Source organism: Amblyomma americanum, chromosome 5, assembly GCF_052857255.1.
Source record: "Amblyomma americanum isolate KBUSLIRL-KWMA chromosome 5, ASM5285725v1, whole genome shotgun sequence".
NCBI lineage: Eukaryota > Metazoa > Arthropoda > Arachnida > Ixodida > Ixodidae > Amblyomma > Amblyomma americanum.
This window is the reverse complement of record NC_135501.1, coordinates 74,618,094-74,639,400: the sequence shown is the minus strand read 5'-3', so window position 1 is coordinate 74,639,400 and position 21,307 is coordinate 74,618,094. Positions and strand designations below refer to the sequence as shown.

Here is a 21,307-nt window from a genome sequence, read left to right as displayed (position 1 = left end):
TTTCCCGCGGTTTCGGGATATATTAACATGCATCGAGAGGCATTTCCAGAGATTCCCACCGGCTTTACTTGCGCCGGTGCTGCCTAGGGCGCAGTCTTTAGCAGAAAATTATTTCCAAATTACTCTGTTTACTGCAATGGATCGAACCAGGAGACTTTACACACAGGTTTCAGCTATTGCTGTGAAAGGTAAGCACGACTTTTTATTTAGAATGGCTAAACGAATGTTTTCATGCGGCAGTGTTTTAAAAACGCGGCATGAATTACGCTGCTTGAAACAGTTGAGTCTCAAATGCTGCTTTAATCTGAATATTCGCTGAAATGGGTTACTTGAGGAAAACCGATGAACCTTGGGCTTCTCAAGCACGGACAGCAAGGATAATTCACCGCTGCGAAAGCACTGAGGAACGGAACAGGCCTGGCTTAAGTTACAGTGCCTTGTAGTGATATTTTTCGATCAAGCTGCAAAATCACACAGGAGGTGAGAAGAACCGAATAGTGTACCGATTTGCGTCGTCGTCTGTGAAGGGGGCGCCTGGCTGGTGGTTTGATGCGGTTTGATGTAAATCACAGGGTTGACCGGGCGCCCTCCACCACTGCCTGGAGTACTCCTACGTTCCTCATCGTAATCATCTGTTTCTTCGCCATCTGAGAAAGTGAGAGAAAACGATGACGTTGGGATATTTTGCACAAACGGATTAAGATACCTGAGATAGGTTTTGCATTTATACTTCACGGCAAGACGGAAGGGAAATATATTTATTCATCGCAATTACTGACTCGCAATGATTGATTGTGTAAATTACGAGTTATGGAGTTTCGCGTTATTTCATGAAGCGGCATGTGAACACGAGTTTTGTACAATTGCTCAGCCGCGGGACCCGCCGCGGTGGCTCAGTGGTTAGGGCGCTCGACTACTGATCCGGAGTTCCCGGGTTCGAACCCGACCGCGGCGGCTGCGTTTTTATGGAGGAAAAACGCTAAGGCGCCCTTGTGCTGTGCGATGTCAGCGCACGTTAAAGATCCCCAGGTGGTCGAAATTATTCCGGAGCCCTCCACTACGGCACCTCTCTCTTCCTTTATTCTTTCATTCCCTCCTTTATCCCTTCCTTTACGGCGCGGTTCAGGTGTCCAACGATATATGAGACAGATACTGCGCCATTTCCTTTCCCCCAAAAACCAATTATTATTATTATTATCAGCCGCGGACGCGCAACATCCTAGTGGCGAGGCGTGCATTTCTTTCATTTTCTTCAAATGCAAGAATATGGCTGGAAATTGACTCCACATACCGCGCACCGACACATGAAATACGTGGCCCTCAAGTGCGAGTTAATGCACAAGTATTATTTTAGGCGTTTAAACACGGAACAAACCACTGACCTGCCAACGCAATGCTTTGGTCAAAGGCCCTTCTTCCAATCATTTTACGTCAGAATAGCAGAGGCTGATGTAAATCTTGTGGCCATTAGAAAGCTAGTTGGTGACGGGCAGCAATGAGGATCGTATCCAGCACCTCCATAATGTGAGACGGATGCGCCACCCCACGGCCACAGTTTCAGTACAAATACCTTTTTCCAAGCATTTCACTACAGAAGAGCCGAGGAGAACCTTGTAGCTACTAGAAAACAGGTAGGTACCCGGCGGCACTAGGAATGGCACCCAGCAACCCCGATTGTGAGGCGGATGCTACAGTGGGCTTTACCGTACACAGCTGATTTAGGTGTCTTGCAGATAGATTTTCTTTTCATGGAGTGTGAAATGACACAAAAGCCATTTTACAAGCATTTCATCCGAGAAGAGTCAAGCACCAGACCGGAGGAAATCTTGTACGCATTAGAAAATCGGTGGGTACCCGGCAGAACCGCCAGAATGCGAGGCGGCTGCGCCACCACAAGGCCACCATATCAGTTCAAAGGACGTTTTCCAAGCTTTTCACCCAAAATTAGCCGAGCACTAGGCCGATGGAACTCTTGTACCCATTAGAAAATTGAACACCCCTGCGGCGCTTCTGATCGAACCCAGTACTTCCCGAATTACAGGCGGATGATTTACCACAAGGCCATCGCACCGGTTTAACGTAACGGCTTTTGTCTAAGCCCCAATTCGTCCATGAGAAATGCAGTGCTAGATGGCTGATTCGTGAATTATAAACAAAAAAAAAACGGCAAAAGCTTAGCACTAAAGCGATAAATCGACATATGATATTAGCTTACAAAAATTGATCAGCTGTGAAAAATCAGAATAAGTATCGTTAATATACTAACCAGGTACGCGTATATGATTTGAAAACGATCACCCAAGAGTCTTGCCAAATGTGGCAGGCCTCTTAAGACGACTACATCATGACTAATTTCTTCAGCTTTGATCTTCAGCGAGCCCACTGCAAATGCATCGCAGCCTGCAGTGCTTACAAACATTGAGTAGACATATACGTTTAGCGGTATGTTCTGAGGGAACATTTAGTGGAATAATGATAGTGCTTTACAACAAAGCGAAATTGAAGAGGTAGTGGGCCTGTACTAGATTATGAGCATGAAATACAATGATGAAATGATTAATACCCCGCGTAATATTGAGCATTGGGGACGTCACAAGATAAAATTTCTTTTGCTATAATACTACAAGCATCGGTAAAGACCATTTGGTGAGGCTACACTGACGCAGAGTGACTTATGTGAAAAGCAGGAGTCTGATTTCAGCAGGATGTCAAATCGGTTGGTATTTCACCTCCACGTGCCATACATTGTTTTTGTTTTGCATCAAGTAGTGACTCCCTTTCTGGCGAACTCTGTATTTGTCATAAATTTTGAAAAATATTATGCTGAGTGGTAGCAAACACAGCGTTTCTTTTCTTGTAGTTTTCACGTGGATAATAAAATAAAAGAAAGCGATCTTTCACATAAAATTTTGACGATGCTCGCATTATTTTTATTTAAAGGAAGTTATTTGCGTGCTTCACGCTTCAAAGACTACGATGCCTGAATGTACAGCCTTTGTCAAAAGTTTAGAGCCCAGAGAGTTTGCATCTAAGCAATACTGTTAGCTGCTCTAGCACTAATGGAAATCCTGCGCATGGCATGGGGCAGAACTGAAAATCTTCTTAACTTCAAGAGATTTGGGACTCTGAAGATGCATTGCGAGCAAAGAAGTGTTGCGCAGAAGCAAACTTTCTGGTCCCTAAAATTTTGACAAAGGCTGTACATATAAATTAGCCTGCCGTGTATGGAATCCCACTCTAGAATTACTCTATAGGGGTAAGATCGAAAAAGAGTTTTATTACCTTCTTTTCGAGACAGCAGTGTGAAGCCGATAGCGGCGAGTAAAGTGAGCATGACGATAACCACGCAAAGGATAAAGATCCAATACTGCCATATCGGGATGCTGCTCCTGGATTGAGGCGATAAAAATGCATAAATCAGCAACAGTTCGCGATTAAAAGATTGATCCTTCTGCATTTTTCTAGAAAGCAGATAAATGCACTTGTGTGCTTGAGGATCAATCTCTATTAAGGTATGATTTAGTATCTTTGGGACAATTTTGGTTGTAATTACTTCCGGACCGAAGAAGAGCATGAAGTCTCACAGACTTGAATTGCTCGATTGCAATGCTGGCTGTAGTTCTCATATTTATGGTGCGAAACCTCAGCGACGGTGTCTGCATATTGTCTTGAGCTGGCCTCGATGGGAACATTATTATATTATCGTAGGTAGGGCGAGAATGGGTGCAGACCTGTGAGAAAACCGGAAATATCAACACTGAACGCCGTTGGTTACGATTACTAAAACAAAATATTGACGTTTGGCGACGGGGCTGAGGGGATAGCACTGGTGAGCTTGCACTTCATACAAAATAATGTGAATATTGGTGTTAGGTTCACAACATTGAGAGAAAAAAGCCATTTTAGAGAGACAAGAAACGCTTTATGTGAAACCAGTGATCCTTCTGAAATTCTGAAGCTTCGTATGATTTTGCTTGAATGAACAATAATTGCTATATTAATCTCGGCCGTCATTAAAGAGGGTATTGAAGTAATGCATTTTATGAACCCAAATTTTAGCAAAGGAGCAACTTATTAAAATGGAAAACTGGAAAAACAAACTGGACAAACACAGTCGACCACTCAGGGCGTTACTACTCACTTTTCCGTCCTCTTTGTGATTTTTGTTCTTTATAATGACCAGTCGAACATGCTTTTAACAAAGCCCCTTTAAACAGACAAACTCTGCAATTTAACTACAGTTTCCATAAATGCTAAAGCGTAAATAGAAATACGAAGCTCATTATCTTCCATCAGTGCTCGCACACACATTATTACAACGGAAAACGGAAACCTCAGCTTCTTGTCCGTCGGAGGGGAAGGTTTTTAAAATTTGAATATCTTGGTGTCACTTTAGCAATTTTAAGCTACCAGTGTCAAGTAAGAATAGCACTTGTTTCAGCTCATTTCGGCTGTCCCATTGAAACCACGCTGCAGCTCTACATGAGCAATACATTTGTGGTTTTCATTAGAAAGGATATAGCGTTACATTGAGCCTTTATAAAGTCGCAGAGTTACATCAGAAGAGCTAAACTGATGGATGTTTGAAATCGAATTGTTGTTTTCTGTAAAGGTGTGATTTGAACACCAGAAAACGCCTTTAACATTTTGCTACTCTGTAAATCCAAGTAGTGCCAGAATTGATGTTTGCATCACTGTTCTTTTTCTTAAGAGACACATACAGAGACCCATAGAGTGGCACTAAAACACATATAGTGAGAAAGCTATGATGAAATGTTGTACGCGCAAGCATAAGTTGAGCAAACAAAGAGTAAGGTTTACTAAGACACATAATGCTACGGGAGGAATTTCACATTCCCATATATTTATGGCCGAATTTATTATGCGATTAATGTGTAATAACGACAATTGGAAAGCCAAACTATTTTGGATAGAGAAATTAAGTGTGAAAAAGGATCGATTTACTTGCCTTGTTGCTGATAGAAATAAAAACGATGTCGCAAATCAGTCAAGGCAATTCTTGCCACAGAGTTTCCGATTCTAAAACAAGCTGAGCTCTTCTGAAAAACACTCGAGTCTCTTCACTTCACGAGAACTCATTACTGTTATTCTTGAACGAAATAGGAGTTCTTATTTCACATATAAACATTTACATTTGTCAATAATGCACGTTCATGTTTTGTGCCCTTCAGCACCTACATTACTTTTGCTTACCCTGCAGTTGTTCAAAAATAGGAAGCTTTGTAAACGTGCTTCTTCCAAGTCATTATCCTTGCCTAGGAAAACCCTTGAGCGTGTCCTCCACGTTATTCTTTCTGTAGCTTAGACATGGTTTTGTAAGAAAAAAATATGACATTAGTCTTCCTGTTGTGTGACCGGTTCCATATATTCAGGCGGTCGGATTCGGCTGCGGTACCGCCATCTGCAAGCGCTCCCCGTCCCAAACTAAAAAAAATGCAAGCGGTTAAGTAGAAGATTATTATTGCTTCAAATCACACGAAACGACCTAAACGCAGTGCTCGTATTAAAAGCGTAGCATAAAAAACAGAATGAAGATCGGTGAAGGTAACTGACACAAGACGTCGTGTTCCACGTGACTGAACAAGTGAAACAAAATCTTTAAACTACAGGAAGGAGACAGGCGTAGGTGTTGTAAAAAACAGGAGCGCAATCACGGATTGTGCTGGACAGCTGCCGAAGGGACGTACTCAGGCAAGACATCAGGCTTCCTGAGGAGAATAATTTAGAAATAAAAATAATGCTACTAATATTCTTCGTTCGTAAATTGTGGCTCATATGCAGTTGCCTTTATGGACATTTGGTGTAGACAAGCAGGTGAATCAACACGCCTGACCAAAGCCAGTTACGCCTGGTTCTGGTTAGTTTTTCTTGCGGAATACCTATGGAATGCGGCGGAAGAAAAGAGAGGGTTAATTAGCCGCCCTTTGTTTCACATTGGGCTATATAGGAATTTTTCCAGAAAATGTGGCGTCTCGGTCTGCTTATAGCAGGACGTTCGAAGGACGTACGAAGAGCTTTGAAAGCCTTCGACTATCAGCGTAAATCGTCTCAGCAGTTCAGCCCATCAGTAACTAGTTAGTTTGAAATGCGGGTCCAACAAAACTGTGTTGGTTCTCACAAAAACGAATAAGTAGCTATGTGCCCGAATATATGAGTGCGTTACTGTCTCCCTGTGTATAAAAGCAACAATCATTCTGGCTCAAGCCATAAACCAGCTTGTAGAAGAAACGGTCTCATATTGCTATTTTGCAGTCGTTGGTATTATACATTTTTTTTAAGTGGGCACAAAATGCTCATGGAGCAATCCTTACCACTCAGTTCGCCTGCAGACAGCAAATAAGGGCAACAATTATATTATATTGGCGGTATTTAAACAAAGACAGCGGCACATGAGCAAATTACCAGTACTCCTTGAATTACTCTCTTATATCGTAAACATGTCGTGCCACTTGGAACCGAAGCATGCGGAAGCAGCATGGTGCCCTGTGGAAGAGACCTGGGCCGCAACCCATTCGCTCTTTTTTCTTAAAACAAAGAGGTGCATTTTTTTATGGGGGGGGGGGGGGGAGGGGAGGCGGAAAGGCAAATAGGATGGAACAATTCTAAAGCAGTGTATCCTGCAGCATTTGATCTCACTTATTTATTGCCTATTCAGTACGTCCTTCAAGGTATATACTAACACTGCCAAACATCTTGCTGTAAATGGATCAGAAAACTTTGCTTCACCGACGTCATCCGAGCCTTTGCAGAGGAGGCTCATATGCATTTTTTGCCTGTTAGTACCAAAATGTGGTACTAGGGACGACTGCAAAATATTTTCAACATTGCAAATAGATTCACACAGTCGTGAGATCATACATTTCAGTCACATTTCTTCTATGTATTAGGTTTCAAAACGGAAGAGATTGGGCTCGATGACGCTTAGCGTTTGGATTTCTCTGTGCTACGACATTTTTAAACTCTGGTGCTCAACGCGTTTATGAGAGAAGGTGCAGCCGCTGCTAGTTAGATATCTTTAGGCATCTCACAAGCTTCACGCATCAAATACGGCAAAGCAGAATCTAGAATAACGAGCCGATGAAGAGCGAGCAGCTTAGCCAATCTTTTGCTTCATTAACATACGTTGCTGCTGGCTAAGTTAAATAATAAGGTGGAAAAAATGGCTGACCGGGTTGTATTGCTAAGCACAAAATAGTGTGCGAAAGCACTGTTCTTTGCTGGTGGACACTACCGCCAAGTACCTGAAAGCGCGATTAAGGTGTCCAGTGACCAAGGAAGCCAGTTACGCGCGTCTTCATGTTCTTCGTCGTCGATGCCAATTGAAACAAAATTTAAGGTGGTAGCCTATGCTCCAGTGCCGAGTTTCTGCAGCAGTGTTGGGACACATGGAACGCACATCTGTCCTTTTCTGCAGGCACATAGCTCAAAGCGCGAACATTATTTTCACAGCACTATCACCTGATAAAAAAGACGATGTGCAATGCATAGGCTGATTGGTAACTCATTAAAAATTTTTCCAGCACTTATTTATTCACCAAAATTCTATTTGTTATTTTACTTTAAATATTCTTCTGTCGTTTTTCATTGATTCATTTTCCAAAATTCACATTTGGCGCTAATATTTTTGTCGTAATCACCTATGAAAATTTCCTTGTTTATGCCACTACTCCTTGGCCAAGAAGAAGAAGAAGCTTGAGAGTGTGTTGCGCTTTAACAGGACGCTAACAGGCTGGTTAGGACCAGCAACAAAAAATTTGGTATGCGTCGCGACACTTTGCTCTTTCTTTATAAGGCCTATGTGCGTCCAATACTTGAATTCGGCTCTGTTCTCTTTTCTGGGTGCCCAAGGTACAAGCCTAAACGCCTGTTTGTTATGGAGCGACGAGCTCTGCGCCTTTGCTAATGTCTGCCTAAATCAGTGGCCAGTTCTGTACTGTACTTGGAGGTGCGGATACGTGATCTAAATTTACGGTTTCAGCTTCTTACTGTGCGGACGTTTTTGAAGTCTTTGGAGCATGTTCTTAGTTTGGCTAACCCCAGATTTACAACGAACCCATCTCTATTATTTTGTACTTTTTGGCCTAGGTATAAGCTTCCTCAGGCTGTGTTCACTAATTCCCTGCTGTCAAAAAATTCTGTTTCGATAAATTCGGCAGTACCACTTATCCACCGCCGCACTGGTACTGTAGTCTCCTTTGATGATACCTCCCAGAGCATGCTAAATGTCCGACTCCCAGTGTAATAAATGGGCTTATTGAGGAGTAACTAGATAATTTTGCCAACCATATTGCAGCTTTTACAGACGCCTCCTCGCAAAATGAAAAGGCAGCCATTGGCATTTACTCACTGGCTCTTGATTGGATTATTCATTTCGGGCCCCTGACTATACCCCTGTTTCTGTTACCGAGTTCCTGGGCAATGAGTTGGACTTAATCAGGATTCCCTGCAATATCTCTCAGGTTAATATAGTTTCAGATAGCCTTTCCGTCTTGACAGCGCTCGAAAAAACGAGGGATACCCTTCTGAGCCGAACGCCCTTTGTTTTTTTCTTCCGCCACATAATACAGAAGTTCCTTTTCACTGGGTCCCTGGGCACTGTGGCATTGTTTCTAAAGAAAGGGCTGGTTTTTTATCTAACTCCGCCCTTGGGAGACATATTGTCCTTTTCGTTCCTAATACTGTCTTCTTGACTGCAGCATGCTTCCAACGGTTCTAGCACCTTCACTACTTCAGCCATGAGCCTCTCCTTGCTGTAGCGGATTTTCAACACCTGACATTTCCTTGGAGTGTGCGGATGTGCAGTTCGAGGAAAAATGAGGTGTCCATGACCCTCTTCTATTGCAGAATACCGCGACTAAATCTCTATGTCGATGAGGGTTATCGCTGACCAACCTTTGTGAGTTTTGTGGCGAAATAGAGTCAATAGATCACTCTTTCCTCTTTTGCCGGCGGCTCGCTTCTTTCCGTAAAACATACTTGGAGATCCCCCTCGCTCGACTGGGGCTCCCTCTATCTATTCCGATCCTACTCTCCTTTGGGGCAAGCGCCGAGGGATATGCCTTGAAACCTGTGTGCGACTTTATTTACGGGTATATAATTGCATCAGGTCGATTCTTATGCTAAAATGTGAATTCACCGCTTTTTCATTTCCTTTTTCTTCACGTTTTTTGATCCAAAATTGCGTCTTCTTCACAAAGTTATCCAAATACTCCGCTCCTTACCCATGTGTGCGTTTGTGTCAACAATGTACCCTGGCCAATCCCCCACCGTGGGTATGTGCCATTCAGCCAGAGGCCGTCATCATCAACAGGAGGCGTGTTCGGCTGTGGCGATAGCCCACAGTGCTTTCGCGCTGTAGCCAAAGAAGCTTATCTTTTCGCACCTCTGTGGGTTTACATCCAAGTAGCGGATATTTTATTTTTATTTATTTATTTAACCTGGCACAAACCCAAAAACATCCAAAGGCCTCGCTCGTATTTTACACATTAAAACAGTGCTTTGGCACTAACAGAAATCAGCTTTGACGACGGTTCCTAAACAGCTAGAGGCCCCGTCGGCCGCCCGGTAACCTCTGCTCCTTTTTAAATTGGAAACGCTTTAAAAATTAAGTGCACTTTGTCAGCCAGAATATTCCTAAGTGTGCATGTGTATGCGTTTGCTTTAGAATGTATGCACTCGTGCGTGCACACTCGAATGTTTGCCTTTGATTTTTTTCACATTACCTGAGACATCCGCTCCTCGGCCCTCGTCTCTTTCCCAACTGCATTAGGCGGATGCTGACACGCGCAAAGAAACTATAGGTTTCAATTATTTTCAGCTTGTTAGTTTCGGAAAAGCAGCTATTTTAGCCACTAAGGTTTCGCTTGGAAGCTTACTTCTCAGTTCTGTCCATTTGGATGTACCTGGAAAGTGACAAATAAACGCTGTCATGAAAACTTTGGTGTCGCCTCGAAGATTATGCAACAGTTGCCACATCAGGCGCAGCATTCGTTGCAACGATATAACCACAAGTGGCCAAGAGGCGGGTGTCTAGGCCACGAATCTCTAGTGCAAGAAACAACGAAGACGTTAAGGAAGAATTCCGCCGGCGACACATAATTTGTAACGCAGTATGAATGACAGCGGCAGTGGTGCATTTACTAGCGCCATCGGCTGCCTGCAATGACTGTCACTTGAATGCGGGCTAAATAGATTACAGAAGCGTAGCTCTTCAACGCGGCTCGCTCATAAGGACAACGCTTAGAGTCTTGGATATGTAACTGGCACGGCAATCATGACAGTAATATAAAGAACAGTGAAAATATTTTTCACATGTGACTGTTATTTTCGAACGTTAATGCAACGGTGACGCCTCAGTATCGTTCACCAAAGAGAATATATTTTTCTCTCTGCTGACATTTGAAAAGCATTGCGGTCTGATTCCATGCAGTTGAGCTCAGTCCCTGTGCTACGCAAAACTTCCTATTTAGGTAATAGAAGAGAGAAACACAAAATACGCCTGTATGAGGGTCATCGACACGGCGCCCGTAAACAGCGTCTCTGAGAATAAAGCTGCGACGCACGCTGGACAAGAGGACAATGGAGCAGGCGGAATAGAGAAGGCAGAAAGCAAGCATGCTGTGACGCCTGCGACTTACAAAAGCGTCATTCTGTGTCCGTCGGCGCATAGGATGAAATGGAAGACTTACTGCCTTAAATATACTGGTAAGGTGTACTTTTAGTATTTGTAGTTCTTATTACCTTTATCATCACAATCATACAGGAAGAATACCAGCTAAAATGTCTTCGCGTTTTATATATTCAAAGACTTTTAAATTGGAACTATAGTCACGCATTCTTTAACTCATTTTATTTTTTATTACGGTATACATGCAGAGAGAGACGCTATGCGGTTTATTCTAGACATGAAGGGAATAAACGTTGCGGAGCAGCCCATAAAACCATAGAGAGAGAAATTTTATGCTTTGTTGCTTGCATGAAGAGAATAAACGTTGCGGAGCAGCCCATAAAACCATAGAGAGAGAAATTTTATGCTTTGTTGCTTGCGTACTGGCACTCCTGTGCTGCAGTCCTCTTGGTGAGGCATTCATTTATTTTTTTTATATCAGCCCCCGCTGTCTCTTTTGCGACTGCAGGCTGGACATACAAATACGGGTGTTTCAATTAATTCATTTCACAGTTTTTAAATATAGCCACTTTGAGTAAAAAGAACACTTTTTTTGGTATAGCGTTGTCAGCGGCATTCTAGATGAGAACACATCTAAGACAGGCTAAGCAGCAGGATGGTTAGCTAATATTGAATAGTTAGCTTTTTATTCATTACTGTTAAGCCACATGATTATTGGCGAGCGTGTAGCCCACCATAAGTAAAAAGATATTTTGACTACATCACGCCAATATACTTGTGGTTTCGAGGAGCTTGTAGGCAAAGCAACCTCTCAAGTGCACGTAACTCGTCGAAACAACCAAAATATTTTGGGCCACAGCGCCTAAAGTAACAGCGCTTCCGAAATTCTAAAACCTCAAGCGGATATTATTTATAGCGAGCTACATGCCTCCAATAATTATGGCGGCTAACATTAATAGTAAAAAGTTAACTATTCTATTTTAGTTAAGCACCCTGCTAGTAAACACGTCTCAGCTGTATTCTGAAGTATTACAACGCTGACGACGCTATTCAAAAAAAGCGAGTTTCTAACTCAAGAAGCCAATTTTTAAGTATTGTGTAAAATATTAGGTGAAATATGAAATACCCTGTATACCGCTTTAGGCTGTGCTATAACACGCCGCTAATATTTTAAACCATTTTTAACAAGGCACTCTTGCTGAGTATACGTTAAGTTGATGCTGTGCTGTTTTCTTAAAGGCTCAGGGTAATCTCTATACTTCCCATGCATTTTCGGCGACATTGAGAAACATGTTTTTTTCAAATTTTTTTCCAAATTTCGTGCACTTTCTACTAGAGTGAACTTATCGAAACCAGTTGAAAATGCTGTTTTTAATCAAATTGTGATGTCTAGTACATAAAGTTTGGTTTTATTTGTGTGTTTAACAATTCGTAAGGAAAAACTTGTGCTTTCAATTCCTTAAATCTATTTCATTTTATTTTCTTTAATTTCTTTAATTCCAGTACAGTAGACGTCCGTCATAGCTGAGTCGCTTTGGGATGTTAAACTTCCATAAACAAAACGAACTAGTACAGTAGTTGCCAACACTTGCATCGAAGGTTGAAGAAAAAATCAGTCGTTATATGTTTAGAGGTATAAAATATAATAATACCTCTGCAATAAAAAAACATTGTTTTGAGTAAAAAAATCTGCTAAGAGTAATTTTTTATCGCACACACACCATCAATGTCGTTGGTTTAATAGTCCGAGCTTCATATTTAGTGTCCACGTAATGTTTTCACTTTTCAGCTGGTGACCTTGCCTGCTGGGCTTTTTTGTGAGCTGTCGTGCTGCTCGGTCAACAAGGTACATTCGCTTGTGGTCACCCTCCCTCAGCCACTTCATGGTGTTGCGCTCAGTATTCAATCCTCACGACTTCAGAGCGTTGGCTGGTGCGATGCTACGAACATAAAATGAAAGGACGCCATCCAGGGCTGCCATCCTTAGGGTGTGAAGACTATCAGACATGTTCTTTGGTGCAGAGTGCGAAACTACGTGGTGGAACGACTCATTAGCATTTTGAGCTTGCCAATGAAGGCACCTCTCCAGGACCTCAGCCTACGATAGCTACATATACACTGGTTTGATCGCCTCGAGGACAGATGCAGGCAAACTCTTCTTGTGGACAAACGGTTTGCCCTCTGACTGACTTTTGTTGAACACACCACGCATCGGGCCCCTTTGGGCGAAGTACATGGTATGGGTGTGCGGATGATAAGTGGAGGTAGGTTGCCCAAAGAGCCTTTAGATCGTATGTTTCCTACATTCATTCTGATCTCGAACCCATAGTATCTTTATTTATTTATTTATTTATTGGTAATACTGCTAGTCAGTAGTTGAGACCTTAGCAGGTGGGCATTACATGGATCATAGCAAAGGATAGCATTTCTAAAAGCGGCTGTGCAAAAAAACAACTATAAACTAGACAATTCATAGCAGAGAATAAACTCAAAAGAAGTTGACAGATTTGCAAAAGAAACTGAAAGAAAAAACATGCTTGTTCGAAAACATAAACATTAACATGGGCACAACACAGCTTGTACTCTTTAAAATAGACAAAAATGCAAAAAAAATTTCTAACCACTACACTAGTTTTAAAACACGGCTTCTAGATCGCTACAAAAATTTGAAAATGAATCAGCGTGAGTTATGGATGCGTCTAGATGGCTCCATTCTCTTGTTACTAGCGGGACAAAAGAATTTTTGAAAGTGCCACTGTGATAAGGGTATTCGGTCAGCGTATACACGTGCTGCTTTCCTAATGCACGTTTCTGTGACAGTGAAATGTAGTTTGATGAATCGATCTTAAAAGTGTTATTAAGGAGCTGATAAAGAAAGTTTAGTCGCGCACGCTTTGCCTTTGTTGATAGTGCTTCAAGCCCGGAGAATTCAGCTAGTTGTGTTGGTGAGTCCGTTTTTTTTTATCTTTTGTGAATAAACCTCACTGCTTTACGTTGAATTCTTTCAAGTCGTGAAATATTGGTTACAGACTGAGGAAACCAAACAGTGTTAGCATAATATAGTACAGGTTTAACAAACGTTTTACAAGCTAAATGTTTAGTTTGTGTTGGCACAAGACGAAGAAACCTTTTAAGAAAAAACAGCTATCGTATTGCAGTAATTTATGGAGCTTGTCTATGACTGCGTCAGTCAGTCGGCTTTAGCCGGAGACGCCCTTTCCATCAGAGAGCTTTCCGGCTTTGTTTTTCTTCTTTAGCGTCCATAACCTTGTGCCCATCAATTTTTGGACATGCAGTATGCACTCCAATTTCGATATTTCAAAAGAATCACCGTATGCATTTTGTGCCCTGAGAATAAACGCGGAGGGTATCCGAAAAAAAGAGGCGTGGTCGCTCAATACTTTGTTTCGGAGAAAGTTTTTTGCAGGCAGAAATATGACTTGTTAAGAAACGTGCGAGCATTAAACTTGTGCAGAGAGATAAGAACTTCTAAAACTGGAAATAAAAAAAATCGTTTTTTTTAATTTCTTCTTACTCTGTGCCCTTCATCCATCTTATCTGCAATGGTGAACTTCGTAATTACGCCGACTGCATCTTGCTTTCATACAGCCAGAAAGGGGGAAATGAAATAAGGGGGTTTATTGCGCGCACTCGCTGATCGCTTTTTGCCTGCAACGCGGCAAGCCGTGAGAACAACACGAAACACAAACTCAAGCCTCAAGCCGCACTCCATTCTGCTGGGCAGTGATATAGACTTTGCGCGGGCTGGTTCCTAGAACATAAGCGCGAATAGGCCCCAACTGCTTCAGCAGTCATGTGGCAAGTCTCTGGTATTGCTTACTTCCTTCTTAAAATCAGAGTCATTTTGCACAAATCGCTCTGAATGCGTTTTGTAAATTATGGGATTACATGTGGTTACTGCAATGCCAACCGCTCGTACATGGCTACATGACAGTTAGAATATTTCTTAGGAAATCATACTAACAAAATTTGCTATCCTTGCACCATCAACACATAATGGCGTAGTAGACAGCAGGGTCCACATAACTCCGGTCCGTTCTTCATTTTCCTAACTGCGCGCAAGAGAAGCCGGGTATGGTTTAGTTTATGAGGTGCGCCATGAGCTCCTCAGATAAAGCCATGACGGTGATATCGGCTTAGGATCATAGGACTAAGAATTTAGCCGATTTGGTAAGTTTCAAAAAAACTATAGCTTAACTGATCCTCCGTCAAGCTGATTAACGTGGTTCAGAAAAGCTGTGGTACAATTTTGTGGCATCTGTTAACCTCTTTGGCAGAGTTCACCACAGAGTTTTGGAACTCTTTGCCAGGAAGGTGCGGAAACGCCAAGCTGTTCGGAAATGACTCGGCGCAATGAGAGCTAGTTCGAGTGGTTTTAGTTTTACGAAAGTGCATGCATATGCAAAGACAGGCGTAACTGAGTTTACGAGCTCTATTCTTCTATGAAATAACCATATTTGGCAGTATATAGGCTTACCGTACGTGCCAGCTGAAAGATTGCAATAATAATTATACAGATGCCAGAAAAATTATTTTGAGAAGGTAAAACCGAACCTAACTTCTTGCATAATTACCCTTTCACCCAAGGACTACCTGTCTTCGTCAAGCTAGGGGTAGGCTAGCCTCTCTGAGCCTTCAATTATATAAGGTTGTGCAAGAAAACCCGTCACTAAGTTTTAACAATCGTAATTTTTATCAATGCCTCAATTTAAATAAGAAGTGGCTTACGTTTCTCTCCTGCAGCTTTGCTTTGCTGCTAAAGAGATCGCATTTAGACTATCTTGCTCAGTTATCAAGGCAATTGTGGGAAAGCTTCGACACAATGTCGAGAAGAGAACTCTGCAGTCTTGAGCTCGCTTCAGTGGCTCAAGTCAACACTTTTTTATATATCTCGCCACGGAAATGCCCTCGAAAGTACCGCTTTAGATATTTCCCCCGACCGCAGTCGCACCCTTGCGTCTTGTGCGGTTCTGTAAAGAAATAAAAAAATGCGCACAGCCCCGGCAGCATAGACCCCGGAAGTTTTACTCATCCCACACGAGGAGCGACTGTTCTCAAATCAGACATTTGTGCGAATGTAACAGGCTCATGCGCCCCATAAAACCGACACATCTCTAACGATAGGCTTCGTCACGAAGTTCACACTTTCTTCATAACACGAGCAGTGAAAGCAGAAAAACTTGCTCAAGCGTCGCCGACAACGTTGCCATCGTTGCGTATCAGACGGCCAGCGCTAATAAGTCAGCGCCACCACTATCGAATGTAAAGCTGGGCGCTGTGTACCGAAAGGCAGCGCCACATTAACAAAAATGACAAAAGGCGTAAGCTAACTATACGATACGCACCAGAGTGAGGGTTGAACCAAGAAAATAACCGCTTGAAACTTCTTCCTAGAATCTACTTCTAATTCCTGCAGTTCGGTACAAATATTGCGATACTCACTCTGGAAGGTCGGCGCAGTTGTCCCAAATTTCGAAATGCTGGTGGTAGCTGTGTGCAAAAATAAACAAAAAATTGTAGTCAAATAAGCGATAACATTACAGTTTCATGAAACGCAGAGGTTATTGTGGTCATTGTTTTCAGAATGTAGAACCTGACGCGTGGCTGGCTGTGCCTACATACTTAGGCACTTACTTTTAATTTGCAAGCAGGATTCCTAACTACTCGTCACCGATACATCCCCCTTGACTTGAAGTATTACAAGTTTTTAGCTTTAGGGTGTATACCTTTCACGGCTACGGTTCTTATGTATTTGAGAAAAAAAATGAGTACACGATTTTGTTCAGGTGGACAGGTAAAATTATCATGAAATCAAAAAATTATTTTCCACCGAAATAAAAATTCAGCGAAATTGTTAGGCATCGTACATAAAGTGGCCGGGTAGGGTATGGGATGCTCATCATTCTTCAGCCTGAATGTGTTCATACCGTGACCAGCTAAAATGTGTGAGCGTCCTGTGAGTTAAAAGAGTCACGAAATTTGACAAAAGAATATCAAGCCTCCTTATGCAAAGGGAGTGGCAGCGACCTGTGGCTAACTAGCGGTCGAGTGTAGCTAGCAAAACGATGGGAGCTACAGGGCAGCGGTGGTCCTGTTCCTTCGTGCGACGCCTCGAACCAGCTCTGGAGATGTGGACATGCATCGGTGTTCCACAACTTCATAGAAAACAAACAGTGCCGCTGGATTTGAGTTATTGAACATGGACAGATGGTCAGCGTATGTGCACCCTTGCAAGGAGACGAGGCAGCTGTAAGGAATGAAGTGCTGCTAACTTTGGATATGATGCATGGCCAGGTTTCTTTAAGCCCATTACTATGGAGGATGAATCATTATCTCCTAAGAGTACCAGAGAGTTAGCGCTTTCCTACTTCACTAGACTAGCAGTACTGCTAGCATAAGACCCATTGGCTAGACAGAACCGTACGTTTCCCTAAGGAGGGTTTAATTTTCATTGCTTGTTGACGGTCATATGTTAGAATGTTCGCTGCACGTAGGCAGCGAGAGAAGCTCGGTGTAGAGCGCGCAAAGAAAACTGAATGGGGTGTTCTGAACGTAATGGTGATATTTTTGTGCAAAGCACTGCGGAATGAACCAAGGCCCGGGCTCGATATCTGCCATGCCTTCTTGGGCGCAGGGCTGGAAACTCCAAAAAAGTATAATGAACGCAGAGAACTCACCCATAGCTGGGAATCGCGTCGCCGATTGTCGTGCAAAACAGAGAGAAATGACTTCGTCCTCTTTACTGACCACTGGAATAGCCGCTCTCTATGCTAAAGCAATGGCCGAAAAGAAGAAGATTCAAATTTAGCAGCGGGTTCTATTTCACGTCTCATATTAATTTTTAGTATTTGAAGCCAATGATGAAAGGGGACGTTTGTGCATCACCGAAAGACAGCTGACCATTTTCTAAGTCCGCTCATGCATGAATGAAAAGTTGACAGTCCTTCTCGTCAGTGTTACTGTGTTGCGTACTAATGACTCCAGGCACGGCACAAAGAAATTAATGAAGACAAAATAAACCTAAAATACAGTTTATGTGTTGAGCGAAATAAGTCTGATATTTATTGAGGCCAGAGACGTTACTATTGCAAAGAATGTAAAGGATGTTTTAAGCATGATAAATTTTATTACCACGCTCTGGGCTTCAGCCTGCCCTGGGAAGATACGCTTGCGACGTATGCCTATTTTGGGTACACTTCTCAGAAGGTAAAGTTGCAAGAAAACAACACACACACGAGACATGGTACAAGACAAGCGCGAATTGACAACTAATTTTATTCGTTCAACATTGCACTATTTTACGGCAACAAAAAACGACCAATCGTGCGCAGTTAAAATTGCACAGGTTGCAAACTGCAGTGTACGATCAGAATTATGGGCAAGAGGAGCAACACTATCGCACTTGAACTGATCGAAGCTTATTCATAAAGAAAATGGGTGGGCCTGTGTCAGAGATTCTTCTGTGTAGTTTGAGAGGAGTAAAAAGCCATTCTTGCAAAAATTACGGATTATTCGCCGTTGGCAGGTGCAGTTTACAAATGTACGGTTTGGACTGCGCATGCGTGTTTGTTTTCTGTTCCCCTCAAATATTGCTCTGTGCTATGAATAAAATTAGTTGTTAGTATTTCCTCTTACTGTACCTTGTCTCGTGTGCGTGTTTTTCGCGCATGTTTACCACGTCAGAAATAATTCGCCAACTAACCTGACATGTCATACTTAAGAATATTGCGGTACACTTCACGGAGGAATCGAAGAATATTGACCTAGTCCAGAGCCGGAGACAAGGATGACTTCCACAAGGGCCGGTTGACTGCTCGCCGGTACTATTGAAGCAAAATCTAGTAAGAATTTTTTACTTTTTGCGGTGGGTTGAGGAGCTACGAGAACTGAAACTTGAGCATCGGCTTCTAAATTCCCATTTCGGAAAGTATCACAATAAAGAGGGCTTCGAAATACATTGCTTACAGAAAGGGTTATAAAGATGCTGCCATTGAAATGGTCTCCAACAAAGTAATTCCTTGTCAAGTGCTACCTGAAGCGATGCTTTCCTAAAGATATGTAAGAACTCTACAGATGTGCCCTGGGAGCTGCTATATGACTCCGTCAAACGTTGGCGTTCAAAGCGATGATGGCGGTGATACACTAAATAGCTTCTCAAGCACACATTGCAAAGAAAGCTTGGAATATACACAGTATATCTTCAGAGTAATGTTTTCGTGCAGTATTGGTGTTTTGCGGGCTAATGCACGCACACGGCCTGTGATCAAGGCGGCCTCGTATCGACAGGGGATTAGCGCGGGCTCCCGTGGGACGCATTACACTCGAAGTAGTTGCCTTACCGCTATTTCTGACCTGCAGCTTCTACATTGGTGGGACGCAAGATTTATTAGGCGCGCTTCGAACATTATTTTAAACGACGCGTTCCCTCCCATGTCTCAAGACACATAACAGTTTATAAAAAGATGTCTTTTCACGGCCACACTGGACATTAGGAAGAGCCTCTCGATTCTTTTTTTAAAGAACGAAACTTATGTAGGGGATGGGACAGTCGGCAGCGTCGCTTAAGTTCAACAGGGGGAGCTGGCGGATGGGGTGTTGCAAGCGAGTAGATCACGCTAATAGCGGTCCATAATCAATGTTGTCTAAGTGCTGATTCTGCCTTAGCCCGAACGCCTGTTTGCCAACTTGATGTACTAATGCAATGATGCTAGTTCGAGTCGCTTTCGCTCAGAGCACTCCGTTCTGTGAAATCAACGTATCTAGGCAAATAAATTTTCAGCTTTATATGTAAACTTGACACCCTCTGCCGTTACGAGTCTAAGCGTTGCACTGGTTGTCGTCGGTGAGCGACTATAGCACCTCATTTATGCCCCTTCGCACAAACTGCAGGTAATTAGGTAGGGAAGTAAAAGCTTGTAATGAGGCAAATCGGTTTTCGTAATTGCCTTCATTATCGCATTAGTCGCGTACGCGCATCAACGCGTTAATTGAAACCGACAAGCAAAGACAGACAAGAAAGCCTGAATGCTTTGTATTCCGTAGGAATTCTGCGGATGTCACGCGAAAAAACAAACCTCCCGCACAAGATCATTTCTTGGTGGCAAACAGCGCAACGACGCGGACAGAGTGGAAGAAAATACAGGACAAGCGCTGACTCACAACTGAAATTTATTTAAGGAAAGCAGTACATTTTATAGAAAAAGTGGCCAACTTATCAGCTAGTACATAGACCTGTCCTGTATTTTCTTCCACTCTGTCCGCGTCGTTGCGCTGTTTGCCACCAATATGTACCACCAACTCGCCCGTTTGGCTATTGTGCTGAACTTTATTTCTTCTACTTCGGGCTCTATTATCTGTCCTAACCAGCATCTGGATAACACTGCCGTACTAGCATCGATGATAGCTCTTTGTGTGTGCAAAGCCCGTGTTGCGTCGTGGTATGCGAGGCAAGGCCTATGTCCACCGGATCTTCAAGTGATGTGCGGTTTCCTGCAGCCATCCAAAGGCCATTCACGCCGCACGTGCAAAATATTATCTTCAGAATGGTGGCATCAAAGTAGATTCTTCAAAGACCGCCTTCGTGTTGCCTGTGAGCGGAGCGGAGACCGTCAAGGCCACCTGCGTTTTTTCCGGGACTGGTGTGCAACTTCGGACCAGTATACGGAGTTCCTGTGGGCCAAGGTGCGACCACAACTACCAAAAAGGAAGAAGACACCGCAGCTACCAGGAAAAGTCATCATTCTGGGTGAAACACCTATTCCACAGCAGCACGAGAGCCTGCTAAAAATGGGACCAAAGTTCTGCATGAAGCCGCATCTGCGAAAAGAGGATAAGGTGACTATCGCCCGGTCGATTTCGCATCTCGCAGAGGACGTTTACCAACCGAGATGCGTTGAGGAGTGTACCGCGGTTTTGTCAAGAACACAGACTGAGAAATATAGGGAGGGATACGGTTATCTAGTCAATTTCCTGCATTCAAATAATTTGAGGCTATTGACAGCTGATAAGGAAGGATGTTTTGTGGTTTTTCCGAAAACAATGTTTTCTTTGAAAGCGATGGAGGCTGTGCAGAAAAACTTCGTCCCGGTTTCGACAAAACCAGGAAAAGTAAAAGCCAGAGCTCTGCGCTTGCTGGAGGGTATGAACCTGGGCCGGCTTAAAGCAAGTGTCAATAAGGCTAAAGGACTTAGTTTAAAGATTTTTTTCTCAGCGAAGTCGCACAAAGATGGCATGCCATTTCGGGCTATTGAAACTGAGAGGAGCACTTGGCAATATGAAATTTCAGGGTATCTACAGAAATTCTTGGCTACTTTGGCTATTAAGGACTCATTCAGATTTCGCAACTCTAAAAGTGTGGTAAATTTTCTGCGACATGAAAACCCAGGCTCGTGTACAGTGTTCAGTATTGACGTGGTCGATCTGTTCTATTCCCTCCCTCACAATGAATTGATGAACGCGGTTTCAAAATGTGTCACAATTGACAATGATGAAGAACAGTTTATTAGAGGGTGTGGCATTTCTGTGGCTAGCTTTCTTGAGCTGCTGTCTTTTTATTTGAAGTCAATGTTAGTTGAATGGGACAGTAAACTGTATACCCAAAAAGCGCGTGTTTGCATCGGATCTAGGCTGGCACCAGTG

The 21,307-nt window shown here is 42.9% G+C and overlaps 1 protein-coding gene and 1 long non-coding RNA gene across 3 annotated transcripts in view; both read right to left on the bottom strand.

The window, feature by feature from the left end:
- Positions 1–3,385, bottom strand: part of LOC144132550 (uncharacterized) — a 49,200-nt gene extending 45,815 nt beyond the window's left edge. Inside the window, exons 1-2 of one of the 2 annotated variants that reach the window (XM_077665041.1) lie at positions 3,283–3,385; positions 504–647 (exon numbers count right to left, since the gene is read on the bottom strand). In XM_077665041.1, coding sequence (XP_077521167.1) covers positions 504–647; positions 3,283–3,334 — 196 coding nt within the window. In that variant the 5' untranslated portion in view covers positions 3,335–3,385. The remainder of the gene's footprint in view (positions 1–503; positions 648–3,282) is intronic. The other variant, XM_077665040.1, reaches the window with a different exon arrangement.
- A 6,510-nt stretch (positions 3,386–9,895) lies between these two features.
- Positions 9,896–17,530, bottom strand: LOC144132551 (uncharacterized). Its single transcript, XR_013314845.1, has 4 exons — positions 17,347–17,530; positions 16,112–16,159; positions 15,147–15,158; positions 9,896–9,923 (listed from the first exon to the last, which is right to left on the bottom strand). It is a non-coding gene; the product is annotated as an uncharacterized LOC144132551 (long non-coding RNA).
- Between the last annotated feature and the right edge of the window lie 3,777 nt (positions 17,531–21,307).